This window comes from Oncorhynchus mykiss, chromosome 12, assembly GCF_057628025.1.
Source record: "Oncorhynchus mykiss isolate SJ-2025 chromosome 12, ASM5762802v1, whole genome shotgun sequence".
Classification (NCBI taxonomy): Eukaryota; Metazoa; Chordata; class Actinopteri; order Salmoniformes; family Salmonidae; genus Oncorhynchus; species Oncorhynchus mykiss.
Window position 1 is genome coordinate 73,846,025 of NC_143033.1, and position 25,104 is coordinate 73,871,128.

Below are 25,104 nucleotides of genomic sequence, written 5' to 3' on the forward strand. Positions count from 1 at the left end.
TTACAGTTAAATAGTCCAACGCTATAACCACCTGCCTCTCATTGCACTCCACAAGGACACAGCCTGTTACGCGGATGCAGTCAGTCAAGGTAAGTTGCTAGCTAGCATTAAACTTATCTTATAAAAAACAATCAATCAATCATAATCACTAGTTAACTACACATGGTTGATGATATTACTAGTTTATCTAGCGTGTCCTGCGTTGCATATAATTGATGCGGTGCGTATTCGCGAAAAAGGACTGTCCATGCTCCAATGTGTACCTAACCATGAACATCAATGCCTTTCTTAAAATCAATACACAGAAGTATACATTTTTAAACCTGCATATTTAGCTAAAAGAAATCCAGGTTAGCAGGCAATATTAACCAGGTGAAATTGTGTCACTTCTCTTGCGTTCATTGCACGCATATATGCAACAGTTTGGGACGCCTAACTTACCAGAATTTTACGTAATTATGACATAACATTGAAGGTTGTGTAATGTAACGGGGAATATTTACACTTATGGATGCCACAAGATAAAATACAGAACAGTATTTCACTGAAAGAATAAACGTCTTGATTCCGAGATGATCATTTCCGGATTCAACCATATTAATGACCAAAGGCTCGTATTTCTGTGTGTTATTATGTTATAATTAAGTCTATGATTTGATAGAGCAGTCTGACTGAGCGGTGGTAGGCAGCAGCAGGCTCATAAGCATTCATTCAAACAGCACTTTCCTGCGTTTGCCAGCAGCTCTTCAATGCTTCAAGCATTGCGCTGTTTATGACTTCAAGCCCATCAACTCCCGAGATTAGGCTGGTGTAACTGATGTGAAATGGCTAGCTAGTTAGCGGGGTGCGCGCTAATAGCGTTTCAAACGTCACTCGCTCTGAGACTTGGAGTAGGTACTCCCCTTGCTCCGCATGGGTAACGTTGCTTTGAGGGTGGCTGTTGTCGATGTGTTCCTGGTTCGAGCCCAGGTAGGGGCGAGGAGAGGGACGGAAGCTATACTGTTACTGGCAATACTAAAGTGCATATAAGAACATCCAATAGTCAAAGGTATATGAAATACAAATGCTATAGAGAGAAATAGTCCTATAATTCCTATAATAACTACAATCTAAAACTTCTTACCTGGGAATATTGAAGACCTATGTTAAAAGGAACCACCAGCTTTCATATGTTCTCATGTTCTGACCAAGGAACTGTAACGTTAGCTTTCTTACATAGCACATATTTCACTTTTACTTTCTTCTCCAACACTTTGTTTTTGCATTATTTAAACCAAATAGAACATGTTTCCTTATTTATTTGAGACTAAATTGATTTTATTTATGTATTATATTAAGTTAAAATAAGTGTTCATTCAGTATTGTTGTAATTGTCATTATTACAAATACATTTGTAAAAAATCGGCTGATTAATCGGTATCGGCCTTTTTTTCGTCCTCCAATAATCGGTATCGGTATTGAAAAATCATAATCGGTCGACCTCTAATAGATATTTCATGTTTTAAAATGACAATGAAAAGACATTTGGTTTCAACATATCGACCACCATATCCTTTTTGTGACATATTTTTTATTCTCTCTATTTTCCATGTCTTTCCTTCAGTCAAAACTCAGATCAAAAAGAAGAGCTAGACATCCAATCAAAGGAAGTCACTTCAGTCAGAGAGGGGAAGTGAGATCTGAAAGGCCACCAAACGACATGTCAGATGACAAGAGACTGTCGGAGTGGCTGTTGCTGCAGCGATACCGCCACATTCATTCATCACACCAGCGCCATAGTGACCCAAAGGACCCTGGGAAATATTGAGAGGATAATGTCAGTATACTATTCATCGTTACTTCTCCATTTCAAATGGCCCGAGTGCAGCAATTAACCCTCAGATCGGTAGATCACCCTTTGAACAACTCTAAAACCCCATACCGCTTCACTTCTCATATCAAACAGCCACGTTTTTATTCAAATTGAGAACCTCATTTCAGAGACGTTAACAGACATTTTGATCAGACTTTTTCCAGAATCCAATGTTATCCTCGCTGCTCTTCTGATGTCAGAGGACTCTACCACTGCCTCTGTCTCTCAGCATCATCACTGTTGCTTTGTAAGGCACATTCAAATGAGGCGTCTACCCACACACCCCAGTGTCCAAACAAATCAGTTCAAAAAGCTCTTCTTTATCTGGGCCCCAATTTCACACACGGCTGATTGAGGTTCCTGTTCACTTAGCACAAGTCATTATCCCCAAGCGAAAAAGATAAAGGAAAGATATGTAATAACAATTCAGGAGAGCCCCCCCCCCCCCCCCATGAAACAAGAGCATGGTTCTACTAGTCACTCTTCTCTCAGTACTGTTACAAGAGTTCTGCTCTGAAGCCCTGGCCAGGTGCCACAGTAAATAGTTTAGGACCAAACAGGGATCTTTAGCGTGACGCTTCACTGCCCATATGGGACAGACAAAGAGACCAAATGCTCCTGAGTGTTTGAGCGGCTAAGATTAGTTTATTTGTGAGGCACTCAAATATTCGAGAAACCCTCACATTGGATATTATGAGGCATCTGTCTTCAAAGGATTTGGCAAGAAAAGAGCTGCTTGAGAAAATGCCAGTACGAGAAATCTGTTCACTGTTCAAACGGTGCTTTCAACTGGGATAGGAGGATGGGCATTTGCTAGTATTTGTGCTCATGATCCACAAAATGGACCCAAGCATTACGGACTTTGAACAAAGAGTACACGCTATTTACTTTTCATTTATCGTAACATTTTACCTCCAAAAATCAAACTTGATGTCCAAGAGCTTTCGGTCTCCTGATGTTAGTGTTGATGGTTTGAACTTGGGATGAGAGGAGGATTGGGATTAGGTCTGCCTGTGCACATGCATGACTTGTGCAATATGTGCGACCTTCCCATGTCAATGCTTCATTTTGGATCCAAATAAAGTGTTTGAAATGTGTGCGTTTCACAGATGGCTGCTTTGAGATCAACAGCCAAGAGAGTCGCAGAAGACTGAGCATGCTTATCCATCTGCCATGATCCAAATCCATCGTCATCTACCTCCCTACTCCTCTTCCTCATCCTTTGCCTCCCCTTCAACTCATAGTCCTCTGTCCAGAGTGAGACTACGACAACTTAATCTCCATGATGTCTCTGGGTGGTCTATCATAGTGATTGAGATGAGGAGACATTAACTGTGTTCTTTAATATTCATAATCATTAAGAGCATCTTGACTGGCTGCAACACCGCTTGGTATGGCATCTGCTTGGCATCCAACCGCAAGGCGCTACATAGGGTAATGCGTACGGCCCAGTACATCACTGGGGCTGAGCTCCCTACCATCCAGGACCTCTATACCAGGCGGTGTCAGAGGAAGGCTCTAGAAATTGTTAAAGACTCCAGCCACCCAAGTCATAGACTGCTCTCTCTGCTACCGCACGCCAAGCGGTACCGATGGGATCCATCAGCATGTAATCAGTGTTATTTAAGAAGGATCTGACTGAGTTTGGTGCTTCTCTGATCCTGGTGTGGCTGAAGAAAATCCCAGAATTCAACGTTGGGGGATAGAATTCTGTGTTTGCCCAGGGCAGCATTGGCGGGAAAGGGATCAATCAGGGGCTCGTGGGAATTTCTGGCACTGCCGAACTATCAGATAAAGACTATGAGACATCTGGGTAAACTTCTAAGGGCTTTATGTATTTAATGACTGGAGGGGGGTGGGGTTTCATCCAAAGCCAAGGAGTGGTTATTGGGTAAAGCTCTAGAACGGAATTTCCCCCACCACACCACCAGAACAGGGGGAATGGTTTGACAGACGCACCTCAGAGTCTATGCTCGATTGAGAATGAGATTCCTTTCTACATGTATTACCGAGAATCATCTCTTTCCTTGAATGCGACTGGAGCTGGATTTAGATATGACCTAGATTTAAAGGAGTAAGTAAGACTGCTGCACTCAAATCAGAGTTCCTCAGATACCGCCGATCCAAAACATTCTTTAAAACATCATTGTAGACCGTCGCCATCTATTTCAAAAATATCCCCTCTCTATCTCTATAACAGACACATATCTCTGTCTATCAAAGAGAGAGATAGAGAGAGAGAGAGAGGGAGAGAGAGAGACAGAGAGAGAGAGAGAGAGAGAGGGAGTCACATAGAGAACTAATATCACTCTCACACTCTCTGAGTGCTTGACTAATGTATTATAGAGCCATGTGACCAGGACTGGTACAGGATAGCAATCTGAATTACTGTTAGCCAGACTTTTAGCCAACCAGAAGTAGGACACACTGGGTTAATAAAGTGGAAAGGGGTTTAATAAATGACAGGAACGAGCTGATGTCCTGCCCCTCAGTGACATGACTGGGGACTGGGGTGAGGAGTTGGTGAAGAGAGGGAGGGGAGAGGTGTGGTGGCATGCAGTTGGGCTATATGGTAGGTCCCAACAGCTAGCTCTGTGACCACAAAGCCCCGTGGTGAAGGTTCTGTGTACAACATCTGTTATTATTTTATTCCGTCATGTTTTTGCTCTGCTTTGTCATGCTGACAATGTTCATTCTTTCTAGTAACCGCTCTGAATAAGACTGACCTTTTATTTGCTCCAGGGGTCAAAAACCCCTCAGAGCGTGCAATAGAGGGAGGGAGAGGGGAGAGATAAAGAAACTAATTTTGGTCACAACAGTGCTGGGGGAAGATCCTTCCTATCCCTCTCTTGGTCTGTGCTGGCAGGCAGACGGGCGTCTTCCCAACAGTCAGCTAAAGTGAGGCAGGCAGGGCAGGAGCCTGCAGCTGTCCACAGCCCTGCTTAAAAAAGAAACAGACTGGAACAGACCCCGTCAACCTGTCCCCGTCCTCTCCAACCACTTTAGAAGCCCTCCCTTCCCTCCACCCATGGGACAGTCACTCACCACTCCAAGGGGGTGACAGCCTTGCACGATTTGGCTGGTTCAACAATATACACACGGATGGGTTCTGCTGTAATTGCTCATTTGCCTCTATACCCCACTCCCCCCTTTTGTCCGCTCAGACCCCTCAGCTCATGTTTCAGGCTGATGAAATGTGTGTATGTGGGGAACTGAAGCTCCAGCAGCACTACACAAGAACTACACTAGCACCACAACACACTACACATGAACTACACTAGCACCACAACACACTACACAAGAACTACACTAGCACCACAACACACTACACATGAACTACACTAGCACCACAACACACTACACAAGAACTACACTAGCACCACAACACACTACACATGAACTACACTAGCACCACAACACACTACACATGAACTACACTAGCACCACAACACACTACACATGAACTACACTAGCACCACAACACAATACACATGAACTACACTAGCACCACAACACACTACACAAGAACTACACTAGCACCACAACACACTACACATGAACTACACTAGCACCACAACACACTACACATGAACTACACTAGCACCACAACACACTACACATGAACTACACTAGCACCACAACACACTACACATTAACTACACTAGCACCACAACACAATACACATGAACTACACTAGCACCACAACACACTACACAAGAACTACACTAGCACCACAACACACTACACATGAACTAGACTAGCACCACAACACACTACACATGAACTACACTAGCACCACAACACACTACACATGAACTACACTAGCACCACAACACAATACACATGAACTACACTAGCACCACAACACACTACACAAGAACTACACTAGCACCACAACACACTACACATGAACTACACTAGCACCACAACACACTACACATGAACTACACTAGCACCACAACACACTACACATTAACTACACTAGCACCACAACACACTACAGGATAGAGCTGGGACAATAAACCAAAAATGATTGACCATACCGATCATTTATCCTGATATCGTTCATTATGATACGTAGCCTGTACTAGAGAAACGTGAAGTTTGACATGAAGTAAGTGTGTTAATGTGGGTGATTGTTAATGGGACAGTTGATGGCTACAACCATCAGACTCGTAGTACGTTAGTAGTTTAAAGGAAACGTTTAAAAAACTTGTTGCACATTAATGTTATAAACTATCCTTCTATTTATCATCATCGCATCAATTCAGGCAATTTATCACAATGTGGATTTTTTTGGTCCATATCGCCAAGCTCTACTACAGGAGAGCTGACCCAGATTCCCATCATGCCACCCTCTATCTGTGTGTTCCCCATGTTGTGACTGACGACGAAGTTCAATGTGTTGCGACGTTCCTCTCTGATTCTATGAATAAACATGCCTTCTTGGCTGCATTCGCAGCAGAGTCTATCTAAAAGAACCGCTGACCCTAACTGTTCTGTGATAGCGGTTCCAGAACACTAGCCCTTTGGATAGACTATTTTACACCCAGGGATACGAGTAGGCCTTCAGGAGACATACAGGAATAAAAGCGGACGTCAGTGTGCTCTAGGACCAACACATCCATATTGGAATGAGAACAGGAAACGACAGTGATGCTCTGATGCGCTGCTAAAAGAGGACACGGTTATCTAATTGGGTTATCACAGGCAAGCCTGACAGAGTCACACACTTAGAACCTATGGTGAGTTGTCTGTCATCTGGCATTTCACGCCTGGCATTCAAAGTGTTGACCCTAAATCCAGTGGTGAACTTTCCTCAACGGGAATCACATAAGCCACACGGACAATTAACTCTAATCTGACTGGGGCGAGGCAGTCTCTACATTATAGATGCATTGCTCTAGCGAAGGAATGAGTCTCCTTTACTGGTTCTATTTGTCCAGCATCTTTGATGGTACATCCTGGTCCTTCCGATAGCAACAGTTGGAGAGAGATCAAAGTTGCCACACAGCTGAGCTGACTTACAGAAGAAAACCTCTAAACATGTTTATCACTATGTGCACCACAAGAAATACTGCAACAACTCCTTATAAGTATAACAATACAACACCATATGAACAGGACAGTACATTCGGAGAATAAGCTTTAGAGGATTTAAGACCTAGAGCATGTTGACAACATGATCCGCTCTGCATTCTTGCCATATTTCTGTTATGAAGTTTGAACTCATGAACGTCAGTAGATGGCTCCAGTTCTTTTGGAGGGAAGTTCGGAGTGGAGGGATTTAGGCCTCAGCCTCGTATTATACTATTCCATGGAATGTCCTGGAAGAAGAGCCTTGCGTTTCATCAATGGGGCAAAACACCCTGGGGTGAAGAGAAGCAACAGTCAGGGACTTGTTCATCTTCTCAAGGATTCCCCTACACCTCAGAGAAGCACACCAAACCAGAGAGCAGGCAGTGTTGAGATTTGTTCACCCACACATCCACGGGGAATTCAATAACAGGGGAAATAGATAGCTTCATGGATTTATACCAGTTGCTAAGCAAAACTGTCTTGTAATGACAGAATGCCACTCTCTCTCCAAAAACTCCCACCTCCACAGAGCTTCTCCACAGAGCTTCTCCACAAGCCCCACCCCCAGTCTGTCTGTCTCTGTCATGCTACACCATCTGACTGAAGACACCCTGGAGTAGGAGACATGAGACTTCGGGGAAATAGTGACTAAAAGCAGACATGTTCTCCGTAATATGTAGGCCTATCATTTATGTTTGAATTCCCCTGGAGGAGCCAAGACTTTGTGTCTAGGCCTCATCTTGACGTTCAACAAACAATTATTGAGTACGATGTAAACAGCATTGCCAGTTTTGATTTGACATAGTACTATATTTACAAGTCTATTGGAACAGTAGCGTAGTTCGACGAAAGAGGCATGTTGTACTATCCAGGGAGGGAACGTCATAACTGTTAAAGGTTGTCATCTGCTATGAGCGCAGCTAAAGCATGCATCTAATTTCACCTTTGGTGACCTAAACTTGCAGCGACGGCAGACGCGGCAGCAGCTTCCCACACCATCAGCGCAGAAGGCCATCGCGCAAACTTCAGAGCGTTGGATCAGTTAGTCCTACCTTCTTTGTAACATTGTAACTGTCTCGGGGACTTGCAGCCTAACCGCGAGTGACAGACCACATCACAATATTTCCCTCAGCAAAATGTTTACCCGGCACTAGACCATCAGTTTGTTACACAGTAACAACTCAGCATCCTTTATTATCATTATTATTATTATTATTATTATTATTATTATTACAGCTTTGTCACTAACAAACAGTTAATCTAACCCTGGGTCCATCACAATAGAATGAATCACAATGAGGGCTAGCCACTGGCTACCTGAAGGCTTCATGTGGTTTTGCCTGGGCTGTGAGATGATTCCCCTCATTAACGCAACCTTTAAAAGCTTCCTATGATTGACGTGACATGATCATGTGGGCTTTATGAAAACAAACCAACCTTCATAATGCCGCAAGGTGTGTTCACGCCTCCATGACTCCTTTCGGCTGAATTGTCACGGCTGCTGCTGCCAGTCCAAGGACTCCCGTGGTCCATGTACCTTCCGTTGGTGTAAACTCCCTCTGCCCCATAGACCGGGTGCCCGTGGGCAAAGGCAGCCGCCGAAATGTCCAGGTATGCCCGGGTGCCAGTCGGAGGCAGCACGGTGGCGTCATTGTTGTTCAACCCCGCTATTTGTGTCGCGTCCTGTGCCGGAGAGGCTGCAATGATAGGATTTAGCAAATGTCCCGACACAGACTCGGAAGCGTGTACCCCTGCCATCATCCACGGACGTTAGAGAAACACATTCAAAATAGTGCATTGACCCATTGTTTCAAAACATGAGTCCACGGCTGTGTAGACCACATAAGATCATCAGTCCACAGACGAAGCGCAGTCCACTGAATCTAGGATAGACTGATTGAACCGTCAGCGTCTGGCTGAACAAACTCTTGTCGCTCGAAAATGAACAGATGGTGCTCCGTATGTGATCTGGTGTAATTAGCTAACTGCATGGATTCATAAGGAGTCCCCCCAGAAACAGTTCCGGCTAATAAAAAGGCGTTAATTTGCGTTTACACGCGCTTTCGTTTTTCCCCAAGCTTCTTGTTTGCGCCGAGGCTGCATGCAGAAGACCGTCCTACCGTTCTATTCGCCTGGTCCCTACTCTCCTATCCGCTCTTATAGATGATACATCAGAAGCTTCCCCACGTGCATCCGCGGGATGCAGCTATATACAATGCGCTGTTATGTGAGTTGCTCGCTTGTCCCCTCCCTACAAGATCCATGTCCTTGTGCGCTCATTCACACACACACACACACACACACACACACACACACACACACACACACACACACACACACACACACACACACGCACACGCACACGCACGCGTACACGCACACTTAAATTATTCATGTTCCTCACACTGAAATGATTCATGTTCATTCATACCACAACTTGTAGCCTAAGCCATTTCCAGGCTAAAACACATTAACGTATTAATAGCAGAGGAGGCTGGTGGGAGGATCCATAGGAGGACAGGCTCATTGTAATGGCTGGAATGTTTGATTTGTTTGTATACCATTCCCTTTATTCCATTCCAGGCATTACATTGAGCACATCCTCCTATAGCTCCTCCCACCAGCCTCCTCTGAGTATCAGGGGAATTTGAGTGTATTTGCATGAAATATGTCTTATCATTAGGCTATTGCCTAAGGCTTTTATTTGTTATATTTGTTATCACAGACAAACCTTCAATCAGGGAGACTGGTTATTCCAGAGTGGTGCAGCAGTCTAGGGCACTGCATCTCAGTGCTATAGGCATCACTACAGACATCCTGGTTCAAATCCAGGCTGTATCACAATTGGCTGTGATTGGGAGTCCCATAGGGCGGCGTACAATTGGCCCAGCGTCGTCCGTGTTTGGCCGGGGTAGGCCGTCATTGTAAATAAGAATTTGTTCGTAACTGACTTGCCTAGTTAAATAATTAATTCAGAAAGCCACCTAAGTTGCATTAAGTACAAATTGCCCTTTCTGGTGGCAAGGGCAAAAATCTCGATTGATGCTGATGATCCTCATATTATATATCCCTATGGGCGTTCTCAACTTAATCTCAGAACCCAGAACCAAATATTACATGCAGTCTCTTAACGAGGCTACAATTATTTTCAGGCCAGGCTTCAGTCCCAATCAGAGAGGGAGTGGCATATCATCAGCATTACCCCCAACACTAATCCACATAGAATGTCACATGGCTTTCACTCACATAAACACCACACCAGGCACCTCCACATTATTGATTGGTGAGAATGAAAAGCACAGGACTCAGAACAGACCTATCCTTGCTGTATATATTCATACTGTAGAACAAGTGGTACACAACCAATCCCTGTGCCACAGTTCAGAATTCAAGTGCTGCAGATAGAAACCCACAATATCTGTAATGATTCTGTAATCAATTCTGACCACAAATGAGCTAAATCACTTTCACTATCGTCATTTGACAAATCTGGGAAACAAGGGGGACAATTATCTCTGTCCAAATCGCTGATGAATTCCACAAAACATCTTTATCGATCTACTTCAACCCCATCACACGACTTCACAGAAACTCATCATTCGGTTAAAGTGTTTCACCCCTAATGATGCAGGACAAACCCACTAACAGGGTTTCATCCCAAATGGTACCCTATTCCCTATAAAGTGCACTACTTTTGACCACAACTCATATAGGGCTCTGGTCAAAAGTAGTGCATTATGTAGGGAATAGGTTTCCATTTGGGAAAAAAACGGGATCTTCGCCATCAGGGGAGGGAGGCAATCAAACAAGCTAAGGGTCAGTATAGAGACAAAGTAGAGTTGCAATTCAACGGCTCAGATACGAGAGGTATGTGGCAGGGTCTACAGTCAATCACGGACTACAAAAGAAAACCAGCCCCGTCGCGGACCCCGATGTCTTGCTCCCAGACAAACTAAACAACTTATTTTGTCACGCCCTGACCATAGAGAGCCCTTGGGGTTCTCTATGGTGCAGTAGGTCAGAGCTTGACTAGGGGGTGTTCTAGTCTAATATTTCTATGTTGGTGTGAGTATGGTTCCCAATTGGAGGCAGCTGATTATCGTTGCAAACTCGTCATTAAGCTCGAGACCCTGGGTCATGACCCCGCCCTGTGCAACTGGGTCCTGGACTCTCTGATGGAACACCCCCAGGTGGTGAGTGTAGGAAACAACATCTACCACATCTACTGATCCTCAGCACTGGGGCCACACAAGGGTGCATTCTTAGCCCTCTCCTGTACTCCCTGTTCACCCATGACTGCATGCCCATGCATGCCTCCAACTCAATCATCGACACCACAGTGGTAGGCTTGATTACCAACAACGACGAGACGGCCTGCAGGGAGGAGGTGACGGCCCTCGGAGTGTGGCGTCAGGTAAATAACCTCACACTCAACGTCAACAAAACAAAGGAGATGATCGTGGACTTCAGGAAACAGCAGAGGGAGCACCCCCTATCCACATCAACGGGACAGTAGTGGAGAAGGTGGAAAGTTTTAAGTTCCTCGGCGTACACATCACGGACAAACTGAAAGGGTCCACCCACACAGACAGTGTGGTGAAAAAGGCGCAACAATGCCTCTTCAACCTCAGGAGGCAGAAGAAATTTGACCTGTCACCAAAAACACTCACAAACTTTTACAGATGCACAATCGAGAGCATCCTGTCGGGCTGTATCACCGCCTGGTAACTGCTCCGCCCACAACCCGTAAGGCTCTCCAGAGGGTAGTGAGGTCTGCAATACGTATCACAGGGGGCAAACGACCTGCCCTCCAGGACACCTACACCACCCAATGTCACAGGAAGGTCAAAATGATCATCAAGGACAACAACCACCCGAGCCACTGCCTGTTCACCCCACTATCATCCAGAAGGCAAGGTCAGTACAGGTGCATCAAAGCTGGGACCGAGAGACTGAAAAATAGATTCTATCTCAAGGCCATCAGACTGTTAAACAGCCATCACTAACATTGAGTGGCTGCTGCCAACATTCTGACACAAATCTCTAGCCACTTCAATAATTTAAAATTGGATGTAATAAATGTATCACTAGTCACTTTAAACAATGCCACTTTATATAATGTTTACATACCTTACATTACTCATCTCCTATGTATATACTGTACTCTATATCATCTACTGCACGCTGCCTATGCCGATCGGCCATCGCTCAACCATATATTTATATGTGCATATTCTTATTCATTCCTTTACACTTGTGTCTAAAAGGCAGTTGTTGTGAATTTGTTAGATTACTTGTTAGATATTACTGCATGGTCGGAACTAGAAGCACAAGCATTTCGCTGCACTCGCATTAACGTCTGCTAACCATGTGTATCTGACCAATTAAATTTGATTTGATTTGAGGAATGATGAACAATAAACACTCAGATAATACAGTTCAGTTATAACCCACTGAAAGGACAAATCACACCACAGCCAATTGGAAGGACAGAAATTGTGTGCTGCTGCGGTAGAGATGCTCAGAGTGTTTGGTCATTATTTTCGAACCAAGTCATTATAATCAAACCCAGAAGTGGCTTGTTTTTTGTCAGAACAGACAAATCTGAATCCTGCAGTATGGATGAGCGGTTAGATCAGCTGCTCTGTGGTTTTCCACGACATTGATGTGTCTTTGAATTGAAGTAGTGTGAACTAGGATAGAGTGTGCATGTTTGTGTGTGTGTGTGTGTGTGTGTGTGTGTGTGTGTGTGTGTGCGTGTGTGTATGTTTTCTTCCTTTCTGTAAACTTAAATGAGGGCAGTAGCATACATCCTGCAGCTGCCTCATCCGTCTTACACCAGTCAGCCAGCCGGCTAGTCAGCCAGCCAGTCAGCCAGCCAGCCAGCGGGTCAGTCTATGTACTCATTGACCAGAAACTACTTCTCAATGTGAATTATTTATACACAGCTGATTCTTCTAGAACACAGTAGTTCAGATGCTGGGCTAGAGAGAGAGAGAGAGAGAGAGAGAGAGAGAGAGAGAGAGAGAGAGAGAGAGATAGCGCGAGAAAGAAAGAGAGAGAGAGAGAGGGAGATGTTGGTGGAATGAACACATTGGGGAGGAAAATTAAGAACAATGGGGTGGATGGAAAGATCGAGGAAAGGTGAGAAGGAGAGATGGAGGTGAGGGATACTACTGATGAGAAAAATAAGTCAAGAAGGAAGGGGAGAGGTTGGGGTGAGGTAGCTCTCTCTCTCTCTCTGTCTCTCTGTCTCTCTGTCTCTCTCTCTCTCTCTCTCTCTCTCTCTCTCTCTCTCTCTCTCTCACTCTGATTCATGTATTATGCATCTTCAGAAATAATTCAGAATAAGTCCTGCTTTTAAAAGTCCTGCTCCAAGCCTTCCAGCCAGGCTGTCTCACTTTAATCTTCAAATTCCTTTGGCTCCCACGCCTCAAACAGGAGCCCCTCCAGGACCCACACGGAGGAGCCACACTAGGACTTATTAACCAAGGACCTTATCATATGCTGCATCACTGCAAACTGGTGTGCTAACACTCCTCCAACTTAGGGAAGAAAGAAGTGAGAGCAGATGAGGATGGTCCTACTCTACTGGGGATGAGAATGGAATTATTATTAGTGAGAGCTGGAGAGATTGAGAGAGAGAATACAAGAGAGGCTGTGAGAGATCAACAGAAAAGGAAATGGAAAGCAGTTGCAGCGTTGCTTTCCATTTGACTATCATGCCACTAACAATTAAATCACACCCTGGTTGATTTCCATTGAAGTTGCTTGTAGCTTCCTGTGACAGGAAGTGAACCGGAGTTGTGCTGTCTTCCTTCCCCTCCCTTCGCCCCCACGTGAACCACAGACATATGAAGGGATAGCCATCCATACATCCCCCCACCCTCAACCCTGATCCCTCGAGCCCCTCTCCAGGAGAAGCCAGATCATTTTTTGTTGTATTTATGTGACCCGGCCATATCTTGTATTTAAGACATTTGACCACAGACGTTACGACCCTCTTACCTCATTCAGGCATGGTGAGAATGATTATGTGTCAATACAGGAAATCAAGTTATTGATTACAAATAGATAGGGTATTCTTGTTTACCAATGCACAACATATAGAAAATAATAGCTACAGGGGTTTGTCTACATAAGATAAGCAGTTCTACCTAACAGAATCAGTTGAAGATGCCGCGTCTTGTCAGGGGGAATAGTGTTTGTTACGAGAGAGAACTCTGACACAGGACGAGGCTGAATAATCCCCAAAAGTGTCATTTGTTTATTTGTGAAGTGAGCTGAGACTCCCCGCAGCAGGGGGTCTGAGGGCATTCCTCCCAGAGCATAACCACCATACTTTCTGTTTCTCTTACACATCACTTCCTGTGCTCACTCACATGACCTCTGTGGAGGGATGAAATGAAACTCGTTCCTTAAACACCCTCCGTGTCAACACTCTTTACTTATCAATCAGAGCAGGGCTGTGGTTTTCTGTGCCCCTTGTGCCTCGATTGGACCTCCTTCCACTGGCGCCCCTAATTACTGGAGTTGACACAGAGATTAATTTGTATGCATAGACTAATACGATGGTAATTAGTGCCACTTTGCATCTTAATTATCTGATGAAAGATGTTTCCTGGGGAGGACGTCAAGGCCGTGGCTAAATATCCACATTTTTGACCTGTAGGAGAGACTGAGAGACAGCTTTATTGAGCTGGGATGATGATATGAACCTAACAGAAGGGCTCATTTAAAAAAAAGCACGTCTGTCCTGGTGTTTCTATTCCTGTTACAACATGTTCATCTCGTGACATGTCCCACATGCATCCTATGCATACTGCTGACAGGCATTATGCTTCGTTTCAATGTTCATTCCATTCCCCGTGTTGTTGCAGAGTGCAGGAATCACATTGGGAACTGAGGACCTCTAGTGGTCACAAGGTAGAACGAGAGGACGGATCCCGTCTGCTCCATTGTAAAAGCTGTTCATTTCAGTCCTGTGCAGCGAGGCTATACATAGCAGCTGGTGGGTGCCAGACTTGCAACTCTCCCAGAGCCTTTTATCTTGAGTATATCCAATCCAATGTCAAGTAAGATATGGCTGTGAATACCTTAAAATACTATATTTATATAGTATAACTTATTATACTACAGTATACAATATTCTACTGTAATCAACCCACACATTCACCCTCTGATTCAGAGGGGTTGGGTTAAATGTGGAAGATACATTTCAGTTGAAGGCATTCAGTTGTACAACTGACTAGGTATCCTCCTTTCCCTTTCCCTTTCACATGCCCTAAATACTCTAACCATTTCCTTTGCTGGAAGTACTGCTTTATTGTGTCAATGTTTCCGGTAATATTTCTGTTTGTTTTATCTGCAGAATTGTCTGTTGTCAACTGAAAGAAAACAGCGGTGTCCTCCTGTATGCTGCATGTTTTTATTTTTTTTTCAATTGCCAATTTCGCCTTACTGCTGTGTTACATTGAATTGTATTCTCTGTCCAACGCTTTTAAAGCTGTTGTTGTGAATATTGAACAGTAACCAAGCAACCACGTGCAGTTTCGTATCCAAGCAACAGTCGCTCTCTGACCTCCAGACATGTCTAATGTTTTTAAAAATGGAAGAGAAAAAAAAGATTAGAATATAGTAAATGTGATTGAGTTATTTGTTGAGAAGGCAAACAGTGGGTCTTGGATCTGTATGTTCCATAGGAGATTGACAATCACAATATATTTTATAGTAATCAATGGGGTCATAGTCGATTGCAGTTCATGCATTAGGTTAATTAAATTGTCTAATCACTTTTCCATGTCCCCTTGGGCCCTGAGTGACAGGAGAGAAAAGCCCCTCTGGCATTAAGGGAACAGTACATACCAGTCCGGTACTGTGTCTCAGAGACAATACGTGTTCCTGCCACAAGATGGCAGATGTGAGTTGCCACTGGACAACCGATCACATGAACCAGTGTGGAGGGAGATGGAGCGACAGAACGTTTAGAGGGAGAGAGAGATATAGACAGAGAGAATGGAAGAGGTGCAGTGGATCAGAGATTGCATCTAAGCAGTGACATGTCAGTCCATCCAAGCCTAGATATAGGAAGAGGAAAGGGGCTTAGTTCAAATGGATGTTATAACTTCTGATTGGACCTTTAAGGCAAATGGTTAGGTTAATGAGGTGCAGTTCAATATCAACATCACTGCTGCATTGCATAGAGTCCCCTTATTTGCTTGTGATTACTGGTGTCTCTTCATTCAAGTACACCAAACGTATAGTGAGTGAGTATTTGTACATTTGCCCGTCTAAATGCAGTTTGGCTTAGTGGGAAGTTAGAATGGTGGTGCTTCAGTGCAATCTGATCTGATAATTATAATGTATAACATGCAGTGATCACAGCTCACGTCACTCAACAGCAGATTGCTGCATCCATGTGTTAGAGGTCAAGTGTAAACAGGCATGTAGTGCTGCTATGTTATAGCGGTGCTATGATGCCCACACCCAGTCAGAAGGCTGTTGAAAGGCTAGTCAGGGTTTGGGTCTATTCCTTTTCAATTCAGTCAATTCAGAAAGTAAACTAAATTCAATGCCTCAATGCTCAATGAGAAGAAATTAGAATTGGAATTTGAGTTTACATTCTGAATCGACTCTATTGAAATGATCTCATGTACAGTATCGGTAAGGTGCAGTTCAGACTGACTTGGAATGTGAACAAATAAACCATTACATTTATTCAGTCACAACTTATTTTCCATTATACATGTTACTGTTGAAATTATTTATAAAACTTTTTTTCTTCAATTGCAGTTTTTTTTTTGGAACACAACCGAAGTGCTAAAACCCAACAAACTTGGAACTAACACTGAACAGAACACAGCCTCATACACAGCTTCCAGGGTACATAGATTAACCAAGGTGAAGCAAAGATCCAAGTTTGAAATGATCAGAATAGTGTAACAACAAAAAAAGGACACGGCACAAGAATTCTGTAGCTTTGACTCTTCAAAAAACATCAGTGAAATCAAGAACTACAAAGAAAAAAAACTAGCTGCTTTGACCCGGGAAAATGAAAGGAACAAAGATAGGAAAAGACTAAATAATGTCAGCTGGACAAACACAAAAGCAACATTCTTCTGAATCCCGTTTGCAATATGGCTTTTTTCAGAAACTTCTGATGGAACCTAAGAGGTTGCAGTGGCTGCCATGTTCTACGGACAACCTACTCAGGTCATGCAAGGGGATTACATTCAGAGGGGCGTGCCACAGACGTACAGTATACTGTAATAAAATAGAATTATGGTACAGAAAATAAATTCATATATGCGTTATATAGATAGCGGATGAGGCTGGTGGGAGGAGCTATAGGAGGATGGGCTCATTGTAATGGCTGAAACGGAATCAATGGAACTGTATCAAAACACATCGAACATATGGAAACCACATGTTTGACACCGTTCCATTCCAGCCATTACAATAAGCCCATCCTCCTATAGCTCCTCCCACCAGCCTCCACTAATAGACAGAGACTCTATTTGTCTTTTTTTCATTTTAATGATACATCAACCAAGCATAGGGCTTCATTCCTGAGAGGGCAGAGCTTATGAGTAGAGGGGATGGGTTGTGTGTGTGTGTATGTGTGTGTAATATGACTGTGGGGGTTGTGTGGTGTTGTTGTCGTCATGATATTGCCCAATGGTTCAGAAGTGCGTGTGTGTGTATGTGGGGGGAGTGTGGGGGTAAACAGCGTAGCCACGGCAACAGGTGGATCTATCATTACATGCTTTATTAAACTGCGGTAGCTAAAGTGTACTATGTGTAAAAGTGTACTAGACTAATTCTGCTGGGAGTATATGGAGACAGACCCACTGCAACATCTCGGCTGAAAGACAGGGAGTGAGCCAGTGCCAAAATATCCCACATTTTAAGGTAGCAATGGCCTTCATGCTCAGGACTGATGAGTCAAGTGTTCAAGCGCCTCATATTGTCTGCACACATAGCTATATATCTGTACCTCAGGTTGTCAGTTGATGTTTTAAGTTATATCACACAGAGACAGACATGCACATGCAGACTTAGTAACAGTGACCAGTAATAACAGCAAACAGGAGACAGGCTTACTGACAGAGATAGACAGAGAGAGAAAACAAACAGACTGAGGCAGACAGACAGGAGTACCATCACGGCTGGCTCCAGACATTAGCGATATATGCGGTCGCTTAGGGCCCGGGCCGTAAAAAAAAAAACTCAGTTGGGGTCTAAATTTACTGTTGAAAGTTAGAAGGTGAAGGTTCGAAATGTGGTTGTGCATCAGCAGTTTTTCTCCTGTTTTGTCATTGACAGTCACTTAATTAGCCATGTCCGCTAACAGCTAGTTAGTCTAGCTAATCACACTCACTCAGATATCATTAACATGACATAAGTAATGGCAAAATGTGTGGAATTACAGGAAATTTGCTTTAGAACTGCAAAAATGTATCTCCACCACATGGCAAAACTGGTAGCATTGTAGGGAATTAGCTTGAAATGTTCAAAACATGCATCTCTGCCCCATGGTAAAATGAGTTGAATTAGATCTCCACTAGTCATCTCAGGTTTATGGATGGAGTAGTTAGTGTACTTCAGCAGATGCACAATACTAAGCCAATAAGGACCCCGTATAGAGACTCTTCAGTCCTAGCAATGAACTTTCCTTCAGATCTCCCAACTAAACCCCAACCTCCACACACATCCCAGTGACCTCAGCTCCCCTACACACATCCAAACAGCTCCCCAAATACACTGCTCAAAAAAATAAAGGGAACACTAAAATAACACATCCTAGATCTGAATGAATGAAATATTCTTATTAAATACTTTTTTCTTTACATAGTTGAAAGTCCTGACAACAAAATCACACAAAAATTATCAGTGGAAATCATATTTATCAACCCATGGAGGTCTGGATTTGGAGTCACACTCAAAATTAAAGTGGAAAACCACACTACAGGCTGATCCAACTTTGATGTAATGTCCTTAAAACAAGTCAAAATGAGGCTCAGTAGTGTGTGTGGCCTCCACGTGCCTGTATGACCTCCCTACAACGCCTGGGCATGCTCCTGATGAGGTGGCGGATGGTCTCCTGAGGGATCTCCTCCCAGACCTGGACTAAAGCATCTGCCAACTCCTAGACAGTCTGTGGTGCAACGTGGCGTTGGTGGATGGAGCGAGACATGATGTTCCAGATGTGCTCAATTGGATTCAGGTCTGGGGAACGGGCGGGCCAGTCCATAGCATCAATGCCTTCCTCTTGCAGGAACTGCTGACACACTCCAGCCACATGAGGTCTAGCATGGTCTTGCATTAGAAGGAACCCAGGGCCAACCGCACCAGCATATGGTCTCACAAGGGGTCTGAGGATCTCATCTCGGTACCTAATGGCAGTCAGGCTACCTCTGGCGAGCACATGGAGGGCTGTGCGGCCCCCCAAAGAAATGCCACCCCACACCATGACTGACCCACCGCCAAACCGGTCATGCTGGAGGATGTTGCAGGCAGCAGAACGTTCTCCACGGTGTCTCGAGACTCTGTCACGTCTGTCACTTGTGCTCAGTGTGAACCTGCTTTCAGCTGTGAAGAGCACAGGGTGCCAGTGGCGAATTTGCCAATCTTGGTGTTCTCTGGCAAATGCCAAACGTCCTGCACGGTGTTGGGCTGTAAGTACAACCCCCACCTGTGGACGTCGGGCCCTCATACCACCCTCATGGAGTCTGTTTCTGACCATTTGAGCAGACACATGCACATTTGTGGCCTGCTGGAGGTCATTTTGCAGGGCTCTGGCAGTGCTCCTCCTTGCACAAAGGCGGAGGTAGCGGTCCTGCTGCTGGGTTGTTGCCCTCTTACGGCCTCCTCCACGTTTCCTGATGTACTGGCCTGTCTCCTGGTAGCGTCTCCATGCTCTGGACACTACGCTGACAGACACAGCAAACCTTCTTGCCACAGCTCGCATTGATGTGCCATCCTGGATGAGCTGCACTACCTGAGCCACTTGTGTGGGTTGTAGACTCCGTCTGCTACCACTAGAGTGAAAGCACCGCCAGCATTCAAAAGTGACCAAAACATCAGCCAGGAAGCATAGGAACTGAGAAATGGTCTATGGTTGTCACCTGCAGAACCACTCCTTTATTGGGGGTGACTTGCTAATTGCCTATAATTGATTGATTGACTTGGAGTTACATTGTGTTGTTTAAGTGTTCCCTTTATTTTTTTGAGCAGTGTAGATTGTCAACACTAGACGTCACAACTAATAACAAGACATGACCAAATTAGTTGTTTAAAACACCGGACAGACAGACAGACAGACAGACAGACAGACAGACAGACAGACAGACAGGTAATGAGAGGTAACGTTGATGGCACATACATCATCTACAGGGGTATGGAGTTGAGATAGATAGAGGACTCATCTTTGTATCTGTGCCATTAAAGTGTCTGTGTGACAGCATGGGCAGGACCGTTGAGGTACTAAAGTAGTACATGTTATTTTTCTTCATTGGCTGATTGCTCCCAAACCATAGGAATCCCCCCCCTCCAGTTGACAACTTTAAAATGGTGGAAGACCTCAATGGCAATGGCCATGTTAAAAACAGGTTAAATTAATGATGAGTCCTCTTTCTATCTCTATGGGCTGTCCAGAGACCTGAGTGGCCATGCTGGATACATGCTTGTATTTACATTACATCTGTGTGCAAATACAGGAAACTGAAATATCCCTGTGAGTGTAGAGGGGGCCCAAAGTCCCCAAGTTTCAGCTGGAGCTGATGTACGTTATACAACAGTGTGTGCGTGTGTGTGTGATGCATCCTTGTGTGCGTGCGTGTGTGTGACATAGATACTCAGTGTGCTCTGAGAATGAAATGAGAGCCATTCTGCTTGGAGTTTAGTGTGTAAAGATTCAGAATTATTATACTACTAATTGAAACTTCCCTTAGCAACAAATCCGATGATGTTGTCAATAACAACAACAAATTCTTCATTTCAGTTTTTCTCTTTTTTGGCAGAGGGCGGATTGAATTAAAAAACTCTGTTGATAAACCATTTACAATAATAAAATAACTAAACAAAAACAAAAACATTTAAACAAACTGCTTAAATGACTTCATACCGGTTGTGGAGACTGCTCTTCAAAAATCAGTGTTAGAATTATGACCAAATGAAAATACATACTGTGTATTGAATGATTTTTCTTTTTTATACAATACTGTAACATCGTCTTTTTTGCATTTCTACCTAGTCTGTTTTACAGATACGCACCGAGACAAACTGAAAAAAGGTCACTGACATGCAGTTCGCTTGCTGAGAAGAAAAAAAGAAAAAAACAATCACAAACATTATTAACATTTCACATTATAGCTATCTGAAATAAAACAGGAGGAAAGGAATGGAATTAAACCATCAGAAATGTCAAACGGTGCGGGGTTCTTTTGTTGGTGTCAGAGGTCAGAGATTGAGGGTCACGACTGCTGGCCGCTCCATTGGCTCTCCATCGGTCGCCGCAGCAGCTCCTCAACGTGTCGCGCCACGTCCATGGTGTCATCCAGGTCAAAGTCACCGTCTGCATCTAACATGGAGTCACTCCTGTCACAACACAGGAACCAGTTAGTAACACAGGGTATCAGACACACACCTCACAACACAGGAACCAGTTAGTAACACAGGGTATCAGAGACACACCTCACAACACAGGAACCAGTTAGTAACACAGGGTATCAGAGACACACCTCACAACACAACACAGGAAGCAGTTAGTAACACAGGCCATCAGAGACACACCTCACAACACAGGAACCAGTTAGTAACACAGGGTATCAGAGACACACCTCACAACACAGGAACCAGTTAGTAACACAGGGTATCAGAGACACACACCTCCTGCCACAACACAGGAACCAGTTAGTAACACAGGGTATCAGAGGCACACCTCACAACACAGGAACCAGTTAGTAACACAGGGTATCAGAGACACACACCTCCTGCCACAACACAGGAACCAGTTAGTAACACAGGGTATCAGAGACACACCTCACAACACAACACAGGAACCAGTTAGTAACACAGGGTATCAGCAACACACCTCACAACACAGGAACCAGTTAGTAACACAGGGTATCAGAGACACACCTCACAACACAGGAACCAGTTAGTAACACAGGGTATCAGAGACACAACTCACAACACAACAAAGGAACCAGTTAGTAACACAGGGTATCAGACACACACCTCCTGCCACAACACAGGAACCAGTTAGTAACACAGGGTATCAGAGACACACACCTCCTGCCACAACACAGGGACCAGTTAGTAACACAGGGTATCAGACACACACCTCACAACACAGGAACCAGATAGTAACACAGGCCATCAGACACACACACCTCACAACACAGGAACCAGTTAGTAACACAGGGTATCAGACACACACACCTCACAACACAGGAACCAGTTAGTAACACAGGGTATCAGACACACACACCTCACAACACAGGAACCAGTTAGTAACACAGGGTATCAGACACACACACCTCACAACACAGGAACCAGTTAGTAACACAGGGTATCAGAGGCACACCTCACAACACAGGAACCAGTTAGTAACACAGGGTATCAGAGACACACACCTCCTGCCACAACACAGGGACCAGTTAGTAACACAGGGTATCAGACACACACCTCCTGCCACAACACAGGAACCAGTTAGTAACACAGGGTATCAGACACACACCTCACAACACAACACAGGAACCAGTTAGTAACACAGGGTATCAGACACACACACCTCACAACACAGGAACCAGTTAGTAACACAGGGTATCAGACACACACACCTCACAACACAGGAACCAGTTAGTAACACAGGGTATCAGAGGCACACCTCACAACACAGGAACCAGTTAGTAACACAGGGTATCAGAGACACACACCTCCTGCCACAACACAGGGACCAGTTAGTAACACAGGGTATCAGACACACACCTCCTGCCACAACACAGGAACCAGTTAGTAACACAGGGTATCAGACACACACCTCACAACACAACACAGGAACCAGTTAGTAACACAGGGTATCAGACACACACCTCCTGCCACAACACAGGGACCAGTTAGTAACACAGGGTATCAGACACACACCTCCTGCCACCACACAGGAACCAGTTAGTAACACAGGGTATCAGAGACACACACCTCCTGCCACAACACAGGAACCAGTTAGTAACACAGGGTATCAGACACACACCTCCTGCCACAACACAAGGACCAGTTAGTAACACAGGGTATCAGAGACACACCTCTTGCCACAACACAGGAACCAGTTAGTAACACAGGGTATCAGAGACACACCTCCTGCCACAACACAGGAACCAGTTAGTAACACAGGGTATCAGAGACACACACCTCCTGCCACAACACAGGAACCAGTTAGTAACACAGGGTATCAGACACACACCTCCTGCCACAACACAGGAACCAGTTAGTAACACAGGGTATCAGAGACACACACCTCCTGCCACAACACATGGACCAGTTAATAACACAGGGTATCAGAGACACACCTCCTGCCACAACACAGGAACCAGTTAGTAGCACAGGGTATCAGACACACACCTCACAATAAACACAGGAACCAGTTAGTAACACAGGGTATCAGAGACACACACCTCCTGCCACAACACAGGGACCAGTTAGTAACACAGGGTATCAGAGACACACACCTCCTGCCACAACACAGGAACCAGTTAGTAGCACAGGGTATCAGACACACACCTCACAACACAGGGACCAGTTAGTAACACAGGCCATCAGACACACACACCTCACAACACAGGAACCAGTTAGTAACATAGGCCATCAGACACGCACACCTCACACTCACACATGCACGCATACATATGTAATCTATACTCACATAGGCGGGTATATGCCGTAGTTTGGAGGGTGACTGACAACAGGGGAGGCTCCGTGATCCATGTAGGTGGGGTTTGCTGCTGGGTCAGGATTGTTCGTGGTGAACCTGCAGGTCCAGACAAACAGACATACAGACACACGCGCACAAGTCAGAGAAAGTCATTCCGAACGCCAGCTTTGTCGGTTACCACGGCAACCTTCATCAACATCCCTCACCACCACCTCCTCCTCCTGCTCCTCCTCTGCTTCATTAATTACCAGTCCCTTCGAGCAGCAGGATCGGGTTAGGCAGGGTGCTGGGCAGCAGCCCCTGGAGTCCTCCCACTGAGAGGCCCACAGACCCTTGGTAACAATAGGGACCCTGCTAACTCATTACCCAGACTGACATTACTAAGTGCAGTGATGAGAGGGACAGAGGCGCCCTCAGGCCTGCGGATGCTGGGCTCTAATTGGTTCCTCCATCTGGAGTGAAGACCTAATGGTTGATCTGCATTCAGGCCACATTGTTAGGTGATTAAATCAGCCCTATCGCCACAGAGAGAGAGAGAGACTTACTCTGGTACCACTTGTTTGATCTGCGGTTTCACGTATCCATCCACTGCTTTGGCTGTAAGAGAGAAAGGCAAGGGAAGGAGAGACAGGGAGAATCGCTTTGTTCAGACTGTAGATATGGTCCACATTCACAGGTTCCTCAGTGTGGCTGTTATAAGCCTCTATCTGACAAAATTGCAACAGATATAGAGAATAGACACTACAGTATAATTATATGTCACCATTTATTTTTATAGAGATGAATAGAGGTGAGGTACATACACAGGGGTGGCGTGTAGTATTTGGAGAAGACCTCATCCTTGGGTCTGTCTGGGTAGAGGAACAGGAGGTGGTTGAGGTCACTGATGCGGTCAGCCAGAGAGCGGATGGAGAAGTCTTTGGCTGTGTAGGGCATGAGGTTCCACACCATCCTCTCCCCTGGAAACATAGACACACTTGTTATAGTTCCACTTGGCTATCTTTACAGACCTTCTCCGTCAAAGATGAATTTTTTGACTAATTGACTAACTGACAAAATAATGAATTGATTGATCACCAGACTGGTTGATTGTCAGTACCTGGTTTGTTGGGATTCTCAGCCACCCAGGCGATAGTGATCCCTCCGATCTCAGAGTCGCTGAAGCGGAGCAGGAAGGTCCCGTTGGGTTTGGACATCAACATGTCCTGGGCCTGCTGCTTGTTCACAAATCCCAGGATCG

At 44.8% G+C, this 25,104-nt stretch overlaps 2 protein-coding genes across 5 annotated transcripts in view; both read right to left on the reverse strand.

The window, feature by feature from the left end:
- Nucleotides 1–9,265, reverse strand: part of LOC110538191 (inactive phospholipase C-like protein 2) — a 102,305-nt gene extending 93,040 nt beyond the window's left edge. The window contains exon 1 of one of the 2 annotated variants that reach the window (XR_016485240.1): nucleotides 8,369–9,139. Coding sequence is in view for 1 of the 2 variants with exons in the window: in XM_036938251.2 (XP_036794146.2) it covers nucleotides 8,369–8,692 (324 nt within the window). In the remaining variant the exon portion in view is untranslated. Of the gene's footprint in view, nucleotides 1–8,368 lie in introns of both variants that reach the window. The other variant, XM_036938251.2, reaches the window with a different exon arrangement.
- Nucleotides 9,266–20,132: 10,867 nt separating this feature from the next.
- Nucleotides 20,133–25,104, reverse strand: part of LOC110538192 (signal transducer and activator of transcription 5B) — a 98,521-nt gene continuing 93,549 nt past the window's right edge. For all 3 annotated transcript variants that reach the window (XM_090193251.1, XM_036938252.2, XM_036938253.2), the window contains 5 exons: nucleotides 24,964–25,104; nucleotides 24,668–24,823; nucleotides 24,410–24,461; nucleotides 23,856–23,960; nucleotides 20,133–21,529 (listed from right to left, as the gene is read on the reverse strand). The exon at nucleotides 24,964–25,104 is cut by the window's right edge and continues 2 nt beyond it. In XM_090193251.1, the coding sequence (XP_090049377.1) occupies nucleotides 21,406–21,529; nucleotides 23,856–23,960; nucleotides 24,410–24,461; nucleotides 24,668–24,823; nucleotides 24,964–25,104 (578 nt within the window). In that variant the 3' untranslated portion in view covers nucleotides 20,133–21,405. The remainder of the gene's footprint in view (nucleotides 21,530–23,855; nucleotides 23,961–24,409; nucleotides 24,462–24,667; nucleotides 24,824–24,963) is intronic.